General features: G+C 50.7%; 3 protein-coding genes across 3 annotated transcripts; 2 read left to right on the top strand and 1 right to left on the bottom strand.

Annotated features, from left to right (window-relative positions):
• Nucleotides 1-4,266: 4,266 nt before the first annotated feature.
• Nucleotides 4,267-9,154, bottom strand: P152DRAFT_428433 (uncharacterized protein). The gene is made up of 6 exons (XM_033677329.1): nucleotides 9,020-9,154; nucleotides 8,801-8,958; nucleotides 6,298-8,752; nucleotides 5,556-6,248; nucleotides 5,324-5,505; nucleotides 4,267-5,274 (listed from the first exon to the last, which is right to left on the bottom strand). The coding sequence occupies exons 2-6, from the start codon at nucleotides 8,831-8,833 to the stop codon at nucleotides 4,564-4,566; spliced, it is 4,074 nt and encodes a 1,357-aa protein (XP_033538030.1). The 5' UTR covers nucleotides 8,834-8,958; nucleotides 9,020-9,154; the 3' UTR covers nucleotides 4,267-4,563.
• A 1,352-nt stretch (nucleotides 9,155-10,506) lies between these two features.
• On the top strand, nucleotides 10,507-11,202 carry P152DRAFT_470425 (uncharacterized protein; the record flags this gene model as incomplete). Its single annotated transcript, XM_033680975.1, has 3 exons — nucleotides 10,507-10,565; nucleotides 10,633-10,663; nucleotides 10,702-11,202. 3 exons carry the CDS (start codon nucleotides 10,507-10,509, stop codon nucleotides 11,200-11,202), a joined length of 591 nt encoding a protein of 196 aa, XP_033538029.1.
• Nucleotides 11,203-12,090: 888 nt separating this feature from the next.
• On the top strand, nucleotides 12,091-13,027 carry P152DRAFT_505048 (NmrA-domain-containing protein; the record flags this gene model as incomplete). The annotated part of the gene is made up of 4 exons (XM_033682412.1): nucleotides 12,091-12,189; nucleotides 12,244-12,655; nucleotides 12,708-12,787; nucleotides 12,839-13,027. 4 exons carry the CDS (start codon nucleotides 12,091-12,093, stop codon nucleotides 13,025-13,027), a joined length of 780 nt encoding a protein of 259 aa, XP_033538028.1.
• Between the last annotated feature and the right edge of the window lie 122 nt (nucleotides 13,028-13,149).

Below are 13,149 nucleotides of genomic sequence, written 5' to 3'. Positions count from 1 at the left end.
ATCGAATCTGGGACATGTTTGCGGGCGAACTTTGTCGACCTGGCCGCTCATTCTCGCTGCTCGGATTCTTGGACCGTTGGCCGGTTTGAGGTCTGGAGAAGCGTGTCGTCGCCCCAGGTTGGTTAAAATTAGATTCTGGGAAGCCTCGGTGCCAGACTTTGCAACACCGAATAAATGAAGAGCCGAGATTCCACGTGGCAAATGATATTAACGGTCTATTTGCGGGTCTGTTCAATTTATGTTAATTACGAACGGTCCTCAGTCTTCATTCTTAAGCAAGCCTTTCACGGCAATGAGAGGGAGATTCATACGCCCCGCCAGGCCTCTCGGCGACGCCCATGTGGGGAACTACCTGGGCTGACTAATTACATACATTGGTGCCTTTCACAGCAATGATATAATGTCGTGGGTTTGGCTGCTGTGGCAGGTGGTGCGAATTCCTCGTGACCGTGTGGAAGGGCGGTTGAAGGGCGGATGCGATACCCCACTATCTAGGGAACCTGCGAAGTCCGTACCAGACCGAAAGACAATGAATCCTAGGTCTACTTTGGTAGTCGAACACGGAGACAGACTTCAACCTCCGCACACCGTCTCCTTCGTCCTACATCGATCATCAAAGAAAGTCTTGTCGTGAATAGATGTCGCAGAGACCGCCGCCGTGGTTCCGAGGTGTCATCCCTCGATGTTGACGAGAACTCCAGGATGGGAACCTGCAGACTGCACTCCATATTCAAACCAACGAAACAGAGCATACGGAATGTCGCGTCCCTCAGTCAGAAGCGAAGGATTACATGTGCTTTATGCCATCGAACCATCATGTCTCCGTTCACATCATCCTCAGCAGAATACGTAACTGTGAAAACTGAAAAGCATTGAGCCCACTATCCAGCAAGGACATGCCGGATGGGAATTACAGGTATGACCTCGTAAGTCTTCAGCAAACTCCTGCCAGCCGGAACAAGGCGCATATCTTCGAAACTCCCATGTCTGCAACGTTGCTTTAGCTACTCCTGTTACCCAGCAGCTCCCAATCGTTCGGATCCAGCCTGCATCGATTCACTGCAAACCCGTCCCCTATGATCACTTCCCAATGCCGCAGCGTCTCGACGACCGCATGAACCGCGCGGCCCAAGAAAAGAATCGTCGAGAAATGCAGCTACGTTAGGGCTTTGACGTTCCCTGCCTTTTCGCTTTTTCGCTTTTTGTGCGCATCACCGTCCAGTCAGCTGTCAGAGGGGCCGTTCACGGTGGCATTTCCGTATCGATTTGCGTCGAAATGTGGCCAATGATGGCGGGCGCGAGGATGCGGTTTTCGGGATGGAGGGCTCCGTTCCTGGTGTTGGCCCAGTTGACTTATGCTGATATCTTTGTTGCCAAGGAGTTTTTCGTTCTCTGGTGTCAATTGGTCAATTGGGGAAAATGTCGAAATGTCGATTGTGGACGCGACTATTCCTGAAACGCGGCACACATTACACAATCTCAACACTCTGCCTGATCGCCACCTCCTCCCTCTCACTATGTTCACTGCTCTGAAGGGAAGATCCCAAGCACGTGAATATCAACCTGAATACCTGATTTCTCCGCTGTTCAGTTCTTCACGTGGTTGTGTTCTAAACCTGTGGGGTTCGTAGCTACACGCTAGGCCACCACTGACTGGTCTTCCCTTCGCGCGTCGCCCGGCGCATCCCGGTGTTGCCACTTGCCGCCAACGATGAACGCGTCGGTTCCACACTTCCAGTGTGGAAAATGGCAATTCGTATTTCGTCTTTGTTGAGGTGTTGAACGTGCTGTGTCGTGTGTGCTTCAATTCTGTTGTGTCATTGTGATTTGTGGCTTGGACAAATTCGGTCCTAGTCTGGGGGGAGCGGTTGACGGTATGGCTTCCTCAACGGTGTGGATTCTCACTAGGCGGGCCAACAGCCGCGACGCGCCGTTGGGGTTGCAATCGGGTGGGGGAGTGGGGTGTGCTCAGTGCTGAGTTCGGAGGGAATCGAGAAAGCCAGAAGTCTCCGAACTCCCGAAGTGTTGAATGCTTTGCAGTGGAATCCCACAGTGAAGCTAATATGGCTATCGACGGTGGAGAGCTATGGGTAATTATCTGATCTGGGACTTGGACGATACCAGATAACCATACTGGCGGCTTTTCCAGTTTCGCGGTCCCACATCGATCGAGTTGGTTTCGAAACGAGCCTCAGTGTTGGGGAATGGGGGAAGATGCAATCATGCACGATGCTCCTGTACTCTTGTGGGGGTCGATAGGAATTACTATGGTACCAAACCTGATATCGCGAATTCGCGATATGCAATAATAGAACATATTCACAGTTGGGCGATTTCAATTGGTCCTCTAGCCTGATTATCCCGCTCTTGGAGGATTGAGGTAATATTGAATTGCTGTTGACGGAATACTTTGCTCAACAAGCACTCCTTCGGCCACTATCATTACTCAAGGCAATACTAATACAACAACAAGGTCTACTTCCTTCATTCTGAATCCAGGTCGCGTTATCGTTGTGACGTCGTCCCATTTCCACCATCTCTTGATTTAGTAATTACCGACGCCCTGGCGAATGGCACGATTTTCGATCACTCCCCTGCGCCTCAACCCCAAGGCGCATCGCATTATCGCCCCTTGACGATCCGAAGATCCAGATCATTATCGTGTCGGGACTCGGGAAGCAGCCTGGAGACGGAATGAATTTTCCTCGTCACTCCCCGAGGGTGAGCTGGTGGCGTGATTGAATCCTATCGCCTGGACGAAAAGTACTGCCGTCGGTGATCGTGTCTGATTGTAGGTATAACTAGAAGTTCCGAGAACTGGCCGGAGCTAATGCGACGTTATTCAACTCCTGGCAAGGCGGAGCTGTCTGAATTCGACCTTCCAGGGCTAATGGAAAGGCTCCGAATCCGACTTTGAAGGAAGGTTGAACCGGGTGGCAGTCAGTATCCCCCCTAACGATGATCATCCTCCTCCAGCGCGTACAATAGCGTCATGAACTTGATATAGCGGACCGGCAGTCCGGCAAGAACTGTCTGAACTCTGGAGATCCGGATCACGATTCAGAAGGGATTCGTCAGGGAAAAGATCCATCTTGAGCCCGTCGAAGTGGTTCCTGCAGGTACCTGCAAGGTTAAAAAAGGCCTCACTCAGCTCACTGGGTACGAATACGACGAAAGTTCCCGACAACACATGGCCTATTCATTGGTGCTAAGCGAGGACAATCATAGCCATATTCAGTAAACAGTGCCATGGGCTTGAGGTTCCTCCCGCCGTTGATGGGACCGAAACCATTCAGCGTGACAGTGGAGTGCCCTTGAATCTTCATAAGTGTGCAATTCGAACAGGCGAGAGTTCGGAATCTGCGAATTCGTTCCGACGGGTCTCGTTTATCAGTCTGATATTAGTGGGTTGACATTTGATAGCAGTGGTTTCAAAGTTGTACAGGTGCCATTGCGTGACTCTAGCGGGCCACAGCAACAGTGGTGCAGTTATCTCTCCGCAGACGGTGGTAATCAGAGATTGTCACACCACGAACGTTAATATGTAGTATGGTGCATCGTTTTCTTATTCTCTAAGCTCTAAACTTGGCAATATTCCGGGTATGCGATGTGATGAAGTAAAAGTGGGTGGGATGATAAGGTACATTCCCGATACTCTGGCTTACGGAACCATGGCTGTCGATTCCGAAGTCCCGGACTGAGTCAGGAGTTTTGCTCCATCTAGCATCCTTTGACCTTTCGTGTGTGAGACTGCTACAGTACCAATTTATCGTAGTATGAAACATCCATCTTGTTCCTGTATCCAAGGCCATGGCTCTGACGCTGATCATTGCGATTTTAGCAGAGCGCCGAAACCAGGGAAACGCGATGTCGGGACTACACTGACTCAGGGCCATCAAATGCATCGCGCCAGAAGCGTCAGAGATAGTGAGGCGATTGAAAAGTCAAGCGGAGACTTTCTTCTTGTTATGTACTATTGAAAATAAGCAACTGTACTTAATATCTAATGTGGATAATGCCGTTGCTGATCACTGAAGCTTGGATGGAGTACTCTGTAGGTAGCAGAGCATATTGTCGATCGGGATCATCACTTTGTCAGGTACAACGGCGACTGGGGCGCAGATTATTGCATGTGCTTACATAGTACTGTTCAGTGCTCACTACTCACTGCTTACTTTTCACAAAGCCACAAGTGACAAGCCGCAAGCGTTGCAGGCAAGACTCAGACTTTGAGGCTGTTCAGCCCAGCCAAATTGTAAAGATAGGGGTAAGTTTGGGGTTGTGCTACATGAATCGTAGCTAGTATACAGGATGACCGCAGTCGAATTTAGCTTGTTTATGCCTTCAGGATAGCTCAACTCTGTCATGGTGTTGGTATGCGGCTGGTTCCTTCTCACCCGCCGATCGTTGTTGTTAGCGGTGTGAGGTCGAATGGGACGAAGACGTCGATTCAGCAAAGCACCTTGTTTGGAAGCCGAAGATAGGAGAAAACTGAGGAAGAAGGGATTCTATTCTCTCTTAGAAGTCGGAATCGTCCCGAATATCGAGATCTATTCATGACATTCATGCGGATGCCTCCGCCATATCCTGGCGCAGCGCAACACTACCCTTTCTCCAAGCCAGCTTCGGATCCGCTTGCTTCTGCGCCTTGCTCTCCTCGCCAAACGGACCCCAACCACCTCCTCCGGGCGTCATAACGATGATTCTCTCCCCCGGTTTCATATCCGCCGTGTTCTTGCCGCCCAAGTTGATATACCTCACCTCATCGTCATCGACGATGGTCGTTGAAGCGACGCTGTCGGAATTCTCGTCGCTCCGTTCCACCTTTCGGACCCACACGTTCATCCCGCAAACTGCGTCTTCACCTCCTTCCAGGCCGTATGGATGGTAAACACGGCGCTCGCTGAGGATGCTGACTTGAACTGGGATGCGGAATTCAATATCTCGGATGACTCCGTCGCCTCCATGATGTTGTCCTCGCCCACCGCTTCCAGCGCGAAGGTTGAATTCGCGTAGGATGACGGGGTAACGACGCTCAAAGACCTCGGCATCGGTGATGCGTGTATTGGTCATGTGTACATGGACTCCGGATGTGCCATTCCAGGTCGGTCCTGCCCCGGAGCCGCCTGCAATGGTCTCGTAGTATCCGAAGCCTTTCACGGCGGCTTTCCCTACTGCGTTTGAACCGAAGCCGAAGGTCAAATTGTTGCAGTCACCCTGAGAAGCTGCACAGGCTTGGAAGGCTTTTAGTACCACATCGGTGACTCGCTGACTCTGCGTCCTGTTAGCGACATGTCAGCGGTATTCATGTAGACAAACATACCGTGAGGACGTTGCCCCCTACAACAGCGGCTTTGTCTGAGGGAGAAAGGAAGGACTTCTTCGGGATCTTGACATGAATTGGCTTCAGACATCCTTGATTCAGGGGGATGTCCTCAGAAACCAGACAACGAAGACAGTAGATGATCGCAGAGTACGTGATGGCCTCTGGTGCGTTGATATTGCCTAGTATCGTGTTAGTTGTGTTGTTCAAATGATGATATAGTAACTCGTACCGTAGACTTCTGGTCCAGTTCCAGTGAAGTCGAACTCAGCTTCTCCTTTCTCACGATCAATCTTGACTTTCAGTTTGATAGGGCTTCCATCATCCATGTAGTCGGTGGCTGATAGATCTTTGCCTTCGAACCGCTTATAGACATTCTTAAGAAGGGCTTTGACGCTCATCTCCGCATTATCTTGGATGCTCTTCATGTAGAACTTCACCACATCCTCGCCGTAGTCCTCAATCAGAGTGCTGATCAAATTGATTCCTTTCTGGTTTGCTGCCACCTGGGCCTTCAAGTCGTTGATGTTGTCCGCAAGACTTCTCGAGCCACTGCATCCAGGATATTGGGCTGGTTCATCGTACAATAGCTCGACCATTCGCTTCTCGTTGAACTTGCCTTCTGATACCAATTTCTCTGACTTGATCGCTGCACCCTCCTGGTACAGTTCTCTCGAGTTTGGAGGCATGGAACCAGGGAGAATCCCCCCAATGTCAGCATGATGGGCTCTCGAGGCAACATAAAACACGATTTTGTCTCCGTTGAAAGCTGGCGTTATCGCGGTAATATCTGGAAGATGAGTGCCACCAAACATCGGGTGATTCGAGACCAAAACATCCCCTCTTTTCAGCTTGCCTTTCCAGATTGCTGCTTGCTTCTTGACACAGGTTGACATGGACCCGAGATGGACAGGCAGGTGAGGAGCTGCTGCAGTTAGCGGTTGCACCAAAGATTCTGTGGCATCAGTATATACCATTTGCGACCAAAGCACCATCCTCGTCAAACAACGCGCATGAGTAATCCAATCGTTCTTTGACATTGGTGCTCACGCTCGTCTTCTGGAGCGCTCGTCCCATTTGCTCCGCGATGGCCATGAAGCGGTGCGCAAAGATGCTCAGCATGATCGGGTCGACTTCTTTAGTGTTGACCTTCACGTCCTTGAACTCACTCTCTCCAATGTTGATGATAACGTGAGTCTTGATAACAAGGGCACTGGCCCCTGGAGTGACAACAATTGTCTGGGTTCCATCTGCGAGTATGGCTGGACCCTTGACCCGGTCTCCGATCTCGAGATCCTCGATCTTGTAGAGGGGTGTGTCGCGTCTTCCCCCTTCGAAGTAAACTTTGCGCTCGCCGTATCGCTTTTCTTCTCTGCTAACGTCTTTCGGCTTGATCTCCTTCAACTGGTCATCCACGGTCTGTTCCAAGCCTTCAAACGTCTTTCCAATGCCACGTACTCGTACATCATCTACGATAATGTCACGGTCAGGCAAAGTGAACCCAAACTCCTGGTCGTGCTGCTTGACAAAGGCATTTCCGAACGCCCAGTCATCGCCGCCATGCTCCTTCTCAGCGACTTCTTTCGAGGGACGGATGATCATGAGCGCTGACTCCGTTCCTCGGTATCGGAGATTGAGGTATTCTTCAAAGACGATATTCTCGACTGAGAAGCCTTGCTCACGGAGTCCAGCCCTTGCCTTCGCTTTAAGATCTTCCACTTTATTTTTCAAATAATCCCGAATCTCTTTATCATCATCGGACCACACCTTTGAATCCGGTTCTTGTCTCTCATCTACGACATCGGCAAGTGCCATGCCGTAAGCCGACAGCACTGAAGAATATCGGTGGATCAAGATCTGAGAGATACCCAATGCTTCAGCAATTGCAACGGCATGCTGCCCTCCAGCGCCTCCGAAAGTAGCAAGTCGGTGCCTCGATGTATCGTGCCCTCGGGCTTCTGTCAGCGAACGGATCGGTCGTGTCATCGTCTCGTTTGCAATTTTGATAAATCCAAATGCGACCTCATCGATGGACATCGCTTTAGACTTGTCATCTCCAGCAACCTCCAAGTTTATGTCATCTGTCAGCTGTTTGAACAACTGCTCACTGGCTTCCGTATCAAGGCCCTCATCTTCATTCTTTCCGAAGATCTTTGGGAAGAAGTCAGGCAGGAGACGTCCAAGGAAGAGATTTGCATCCGTTATCGTCAAGGGACCGCCCTTCCTATAGCACGCGGGTCCAGGATGGGCACTCGCAGACTCAGGGCCCACCACAAAGAGCCCATTCCTGAAGAACAGCCGCGAGCCTCCGCCTGCCGCAACCGTATTGATATCAAGTTGAGGAGACTGAATTGTTACTCCTGCAGTCGTGGTTTCAAAAACATGATCATATCTCCCCTCTCCGTAACGACTGACATCAGTGCTCGTTCCCCCCATGTCAAATCCGATGACAGGAATGTTGGTTTTACGATCGTACGATGTCAAAGCGTAGCCCACGACGCCTCCTGCCGGACCGGATAGAACAGCTCGCAAGCCAGAAAATTTGTCGACATCGACTAGACCACCGTCCGATTGCATGAATTCGCACCTGGCAGCTTTCGCGCCCGCTTGCTTCTTGACAGCTTCTGTGCCAATGCCTCCTGCAAACCCTGCGGCGAATCCGGAGATGTACTTCTTGATTGCCGGGGTAAGATAAGCGTCGGCACAGGCAGACGTTGCACGAGGGACTAGTTTGATCATAGGCATGAGCTGATGACTGAGACTGACATGCTCAAACCCGATGTCCTCGGCAATTTTACCCACGAGGGCCTCGTGGTGAGGGAACGTGTACCCATGCATCAAACAGACTGCTATACTCCTCAAGCCAGAGTCATATACCTCCTTCAACCGGGACCGTATCTCGTCTTCAACTGGCTGTTTAAGAATTCGCACTGCTTCGCCCGAAAGGCCACGGACAAGCTGAGCATCTTTTCCAGCCTCTTCAATCGGCTTGGACTCTGTCTTGGTCCGTTCCGGATCTTCCGCATAGTCTTCTAAAGTCACTCTTTCGTCGATCTCGACAACTCGCTTGTAGAGTACTTCCGGTTTCCGGATGGCGAGATCGAAGATGTTTGGGCGGGATTGATTGCCGATCTCTAAGCAGTCTTTGAAGCCTTTGGTCACTACCAGGGCGATGTCCTCCCCCTTTCGCTCTAATAGTGCATTGGTTGCGACCGTCGTTCCCATTCGTATGCTCTCGATATTGGAGGTATCCAGCGGCTCACCACGAGGGATTTCCTTTCCTGTGAACTTAGACAATAATCTGCGAATCCCTTCCAAGGGTGCATCATCGTAATTGCTTGGATCCACAGATAAGAGCTTCACTACAACATCGTCTTCCATCCTCCCTGTCCCGGGGTTCCCAACACAGTCAGTGAAGGTCCCACCCCGCTGTTTTTCGTCAGTATTTGCTACAAGGCTGGGAAAGTGAGGGCATACGTCAATAGCAATTCTGATCCCCCGTTCAGGCATGTTGCTAGTACTTTGGCCGCAACTCTTGATTCTAGTGTTCTGTGAAAATCATGCACGCTCCATAGACTCGGGGTAAAGACTCAAAGCCCAAAGGATAGGGTTCTAAACGCTGTCGATAGGAGGTTCTGCTTGGGGTTATTACTTGTTATCGGGGTCTAGCGCGAGCTCTCAAGAATTCGGTCAAACCTTGTCAAAGGACAGTTGCAGTCCATGAAACCTTGCAAACCAACGTGTTCCAGCGGTATACAGGTAATTTAACGGGGAGACCTGAAAACCATTCGAGACCTCTGATATTACTGGTTTGGGGAGCCGGATAATCAGTCGCACAGGAATAGATACCTTTGCCGAATTGCGGATCCTTGAGCACCTGAGGACATTCATGGTGGGGTAGTATCGTCAGTGTATGACATAATTCAACTATCATATCGCGCCCTTGCGCCGTCTATCGGAGCTCTTCACAGGTGGCAACCCTTAGAACTCAATATTGATCTTAATACTCGTATTATAGCGAGAATAGCATTACCGTTGGTCTAGCTCGAACCTCCAGCAACGCACAGCAACCTCGCTCATTAAATATTACACGTGACCATGGAAAGGGGAAACACATGTATAGTTTTGGGAGCATCTTTAAGGTTGTCGACGGTCTTGGCGAGGACCTGGACACTCTGGAGAACTGTTGTGGTGATTCCCACTACTGAGGCGGTGATGCTGAGAGGATCCATCCTATTCAAACGAAAATATCAAAAAGAATTGCGAATTGACTATTTGAAACCAGGAGGAGAGAACGGGGAGAGGCAAGAGATCTCTATCTATATTTAGGGGCTGAATGGCTGCACTTCCATTGAGACGATGCAGAGGGGTTGCGGCAAACCATCGCGCGCATCTTGACGCCGCCAGTCCAGCCAGCCTGACGACGATTTTGCTCAATGAACATGCCAATATCAACGGAAAAGAGAATAACAGGTTGTCGCCGAATGTCTTCAGTGTCACAGAGCAACGGCGGTGATAGCCCCTCATGACTAGCGGCCCTTTACCCCACCATCTTGCCATCCATAACACGTCCGGACTCCGGAACCGATGGAGGCCAGAACTTTGCTGGCATCAACCTTGGAAGTATAACTTTTGCCTCCAGTGAGACTACTTCAAGTGAGTAATTCTGCATTAGAACTTGCGATGATGACAGATTAACTGAAAGCATAATTAGAACACAACGATTTACTTCAGAAGATCCTACCCATTGCTGCGGACGCACCGTTTAGCACACGCAAGCGGGAGCACGAACCAACCTGTCTCCCCAGAACCCGTACCGATCTCCTCCACGCCATATACAATTGGGTCAATGGCGAAACCTCACAACGCATCTTCTGGCTGAGTGGTTTGGCTGGCACTGGGAAATCTACAATAGCCCAAACAGTGGCCGCATGGGCAAACCCCGTGGGGCACCATGGGCCAATAATAGGGAACCAACAGACTTCCCCCACGACTTCTTTTCCCCTGCGGGATTTCGACAAGTGGAGACCGTGGTGCGCCTGGCCGCCGTGCGGAACTCGTCCCCGGCTTGCAAATGTGCCAGAGGCACCCATCAGCCAGGCCCAAATCTCGATCCGTGACAAACACTCACGACCGTACAAGAGTGAACGACCAGCTCACCTTTCAGACTTCCAACTTCCAATATGTCGAGCTCAGGTCCGGAGGAGGCCCATCGCTTGCCTTTCACTGTCTTCGCGAAATCGTATGCCATTTCGCCACTCTCCGATGACCGGTCGCTGATCGAGATAGGATGATTCCACTCTACTCAGGCCTGCGTCAAGATTTGCATCGGATCTTCTCGTGAGTACCTGGTGACGGAGGCACTCATCTGCCAACAGTCACCGTACTTCGCCGCCACATTTGGCGGCGATTTTCGGGAGACCCACGAACAGTCGACCACCTTGGCCGAGATCGATGGCGTGGTGTCCGTTCGAAGTTTCGAAATGCTTCTCCAATGGCTATATGTGGGACGTGTGAGCCTAGGGACATTGCCGGCCCAGGACGCCATCAGTTCACTGGTCGAATTCCTCCGACTTGCGGACCACTGTAGCGTCACCGGGATGGAAGGTCGAGTGGTAGATCGTATCAAAACGCTTCTGAACAGTTCGAATATCACGATTTATTCTCGACGACCGAACCCAACTCGAGGACCGAACCCAACACGAAATTCCTCACGTCCGAGCACATCCGTTCCGCCGCAGAGTTACCGAAATCCCATCCATTACGACGGTTGTTCGCCGCAGCAATGGTTGGAGGATATTTTCAATATGACGACTACAAGTTTCGTCAAGAAATTGAAGAATTTCACGACCTGTCCATCGAACTTCTCGACGCCGTGAGAAGGACGCGTAGCACTCTGAAATTCGTTTATCATCGAATCTATGCCGAAGACCCGGTCAGCGGAAAGGACATTGTTATCGGGAGTAAGAACTAAAGAAATGGTACGCACCCATCTGTAGCCTAGTCGTTATCACGGTTCTTGTTCTCCTACCAGCCAAGCAAAAGCTGCTGTGGCATGTATCAATCCCTCGACCTCCCTTTATACCGACTACTTCTACACCAGCCACGACTGTTGTACCTACTTCAGTATCCTTGCCAGCGCCCGCACCAATTCAAATGACTTCTTCTTCTCCTCCCTCTTCATAGTTGTCATTGCCGTCTGTTGCCAGAGCCCTATTTCATCAACAGCCTATCTGGAAACCTCCCGCGTTGGAAGAATTCCTAGCCGATATCGGGCATGACTGTAGCAACATCAACTCATCGATTCACTTTTTGGCCGAGAAGGACAGGAAAACGGCCCGACAGACCTGATTAAAGCATGGAATATGGCCATAAGCACAGAGGTACCCTATGCTTGCTATACTTGGAGATGTGGACGAATTCTACGCGGAAAGGTTTGCTCAAACGATTAAGACGAGGGCCAAGAATAGTTGTATTCCGTGCTAGAACTACTTCCTACAGAAGCTCTTCTGACTGAGCCGGCTGAATGAAGAATTGACGTCACAGATTTGAAATGGCATCCTCTCCACTGCGGTCTTATATCAAGTGCTCGACGAGTCGACGTTCCCTTCCACTGCACATCACTCACGATCCCGAGATCAACATTAAATTCTATCCCAGAAATCCCAGGCGTTTGACCTCTCCAATTTTCCGACGATGCCAAAAGTTCACGGTCTTCGGTGCCACTGGCATCCAAGGAGGCTCAGTGATCGACGCGATCCTCGGCGATGCAACTATCGAAAGAGTACTCCATTCGAGGCGTGACTCGCGACGCTTCCAAGCCTAAGGCGCAGGCACTGGCGAAAAAGGGCGTTGAAATTGTGACGGTAATATGGGCGAAAATCCCGAGGTTGGAAAACTCCGTGGTTATCTCGTTACAGGCGGACATGAACCACAAGGACTCGATTATCTCTGCGATCAAGGGTTCCGATACCGCCTTTCTCGTGACTAACTACTGGGAGACTGGTGATCCTGAAGTTGAGAAAGCCCAAGGGAAGACCGTCGCTGATGCTTCCAAAGAAGTCGGAGTCAAGCATCTCATTTTCTCATCTCTGCTGAACGCGACCCAAATCTCTAGCGGCCGACTCTCACACGCGAAACACTTCGACAGCAAGGCTGAAATCGAAGAACACATCCGCTCCTTGGGGATCCCAGCCACTTTTGTTGTGGCAGGTTACTACATGTCCAACTACCTGCAGATGCTGCGGAAGCGCGACGACGGCTCCTACAGCCTTGCATATCCAGTCAGCAAGGAGGCAAAGTTCCCCCTTGTCGAAACGGTCCAGGATATGGGTGAGCATTCCTATATACATTTCCGCAGAGCTGAAACACTGACACGTCTTAGGTAAATTTGTGAAGCCCGCGTTGAAGAAGCCAGACGCATTCAACGGCAAACGGATCTTTGCAGCCACCGACTACTATCCGGTGACACAGATCCTCGCTGACTTTGAAGAGGTAACCTGAAAGAAGATCCAGTTCACTCAAGTTACCGCGGATCAGTATAAGAGCTTCCTACCGGACTCGATGGCCCAGGAGATGCTAGAGAACCACTTGCTGATTGAGGAGCCAGGACTCTTCGACGGAATTTCCTTACAGGAGAGCCTAGATGCTTTGGAGGATAAACCTACAACTTGGAAGGAGTTTGTGAAGAACGCTAGGGTTTGATAGATAGTATGGAGACTTGGAATCGGAACGATCCGACAGCCCACCATGTACACTGACGCAGCCGCTGTGCATGCGTTACGAAGAAATCCGTATTCGAGCGGCAAAGAGAAGAGGCGGAGGCA

Source organism: Eremomyces bilateralis (assembly GCF_010015585.1).
Source record: "Eremomyces bilateralis CBS 781.70 unplaced genomic scaffold P152scaffold_2, whole genome shotgun sequence".
In the NCBI taxonomy this organism is placed as follows: Eukaryota; Fungi; Ascomycota; class Dothideomycetes; order Eremomycetales; family Eremomycetaceae; genus Eremomyces; species Eremomyces bilateralis.
The sequence above is the reverse complement of the archived record's forward strand: the minus strand, read 5'-3'. Positions and strand labels throughout refer to the sequence as shown.

What these genes read in the sequence shown, in the direction of transcription:
- P152DRAFT_428433 (XM_033677329.1), bottom strand. Translation starts at nt 8,833, where the DNA reads ATGCCTGAACGGGGGATCAGAATTGCTATTGAC. An exon ending in GGATCAGAATTGCTATTGAC is followed by an intron (nt 8,753 to 8,800) that starts GTATGCCCTCAC and finishes GACGAAAAACAG; the next exon opens with CGGGGTGGGACCTTCACTGA. An exon ending in AACTGGACCAGAAGTCTACG is followed by an intron (nt 5,506 to 5,555) that starts GTACGAGTTACT and finishes ACACGATACTAG; the next exon opens with GCAATATCAACGCACCAGAG.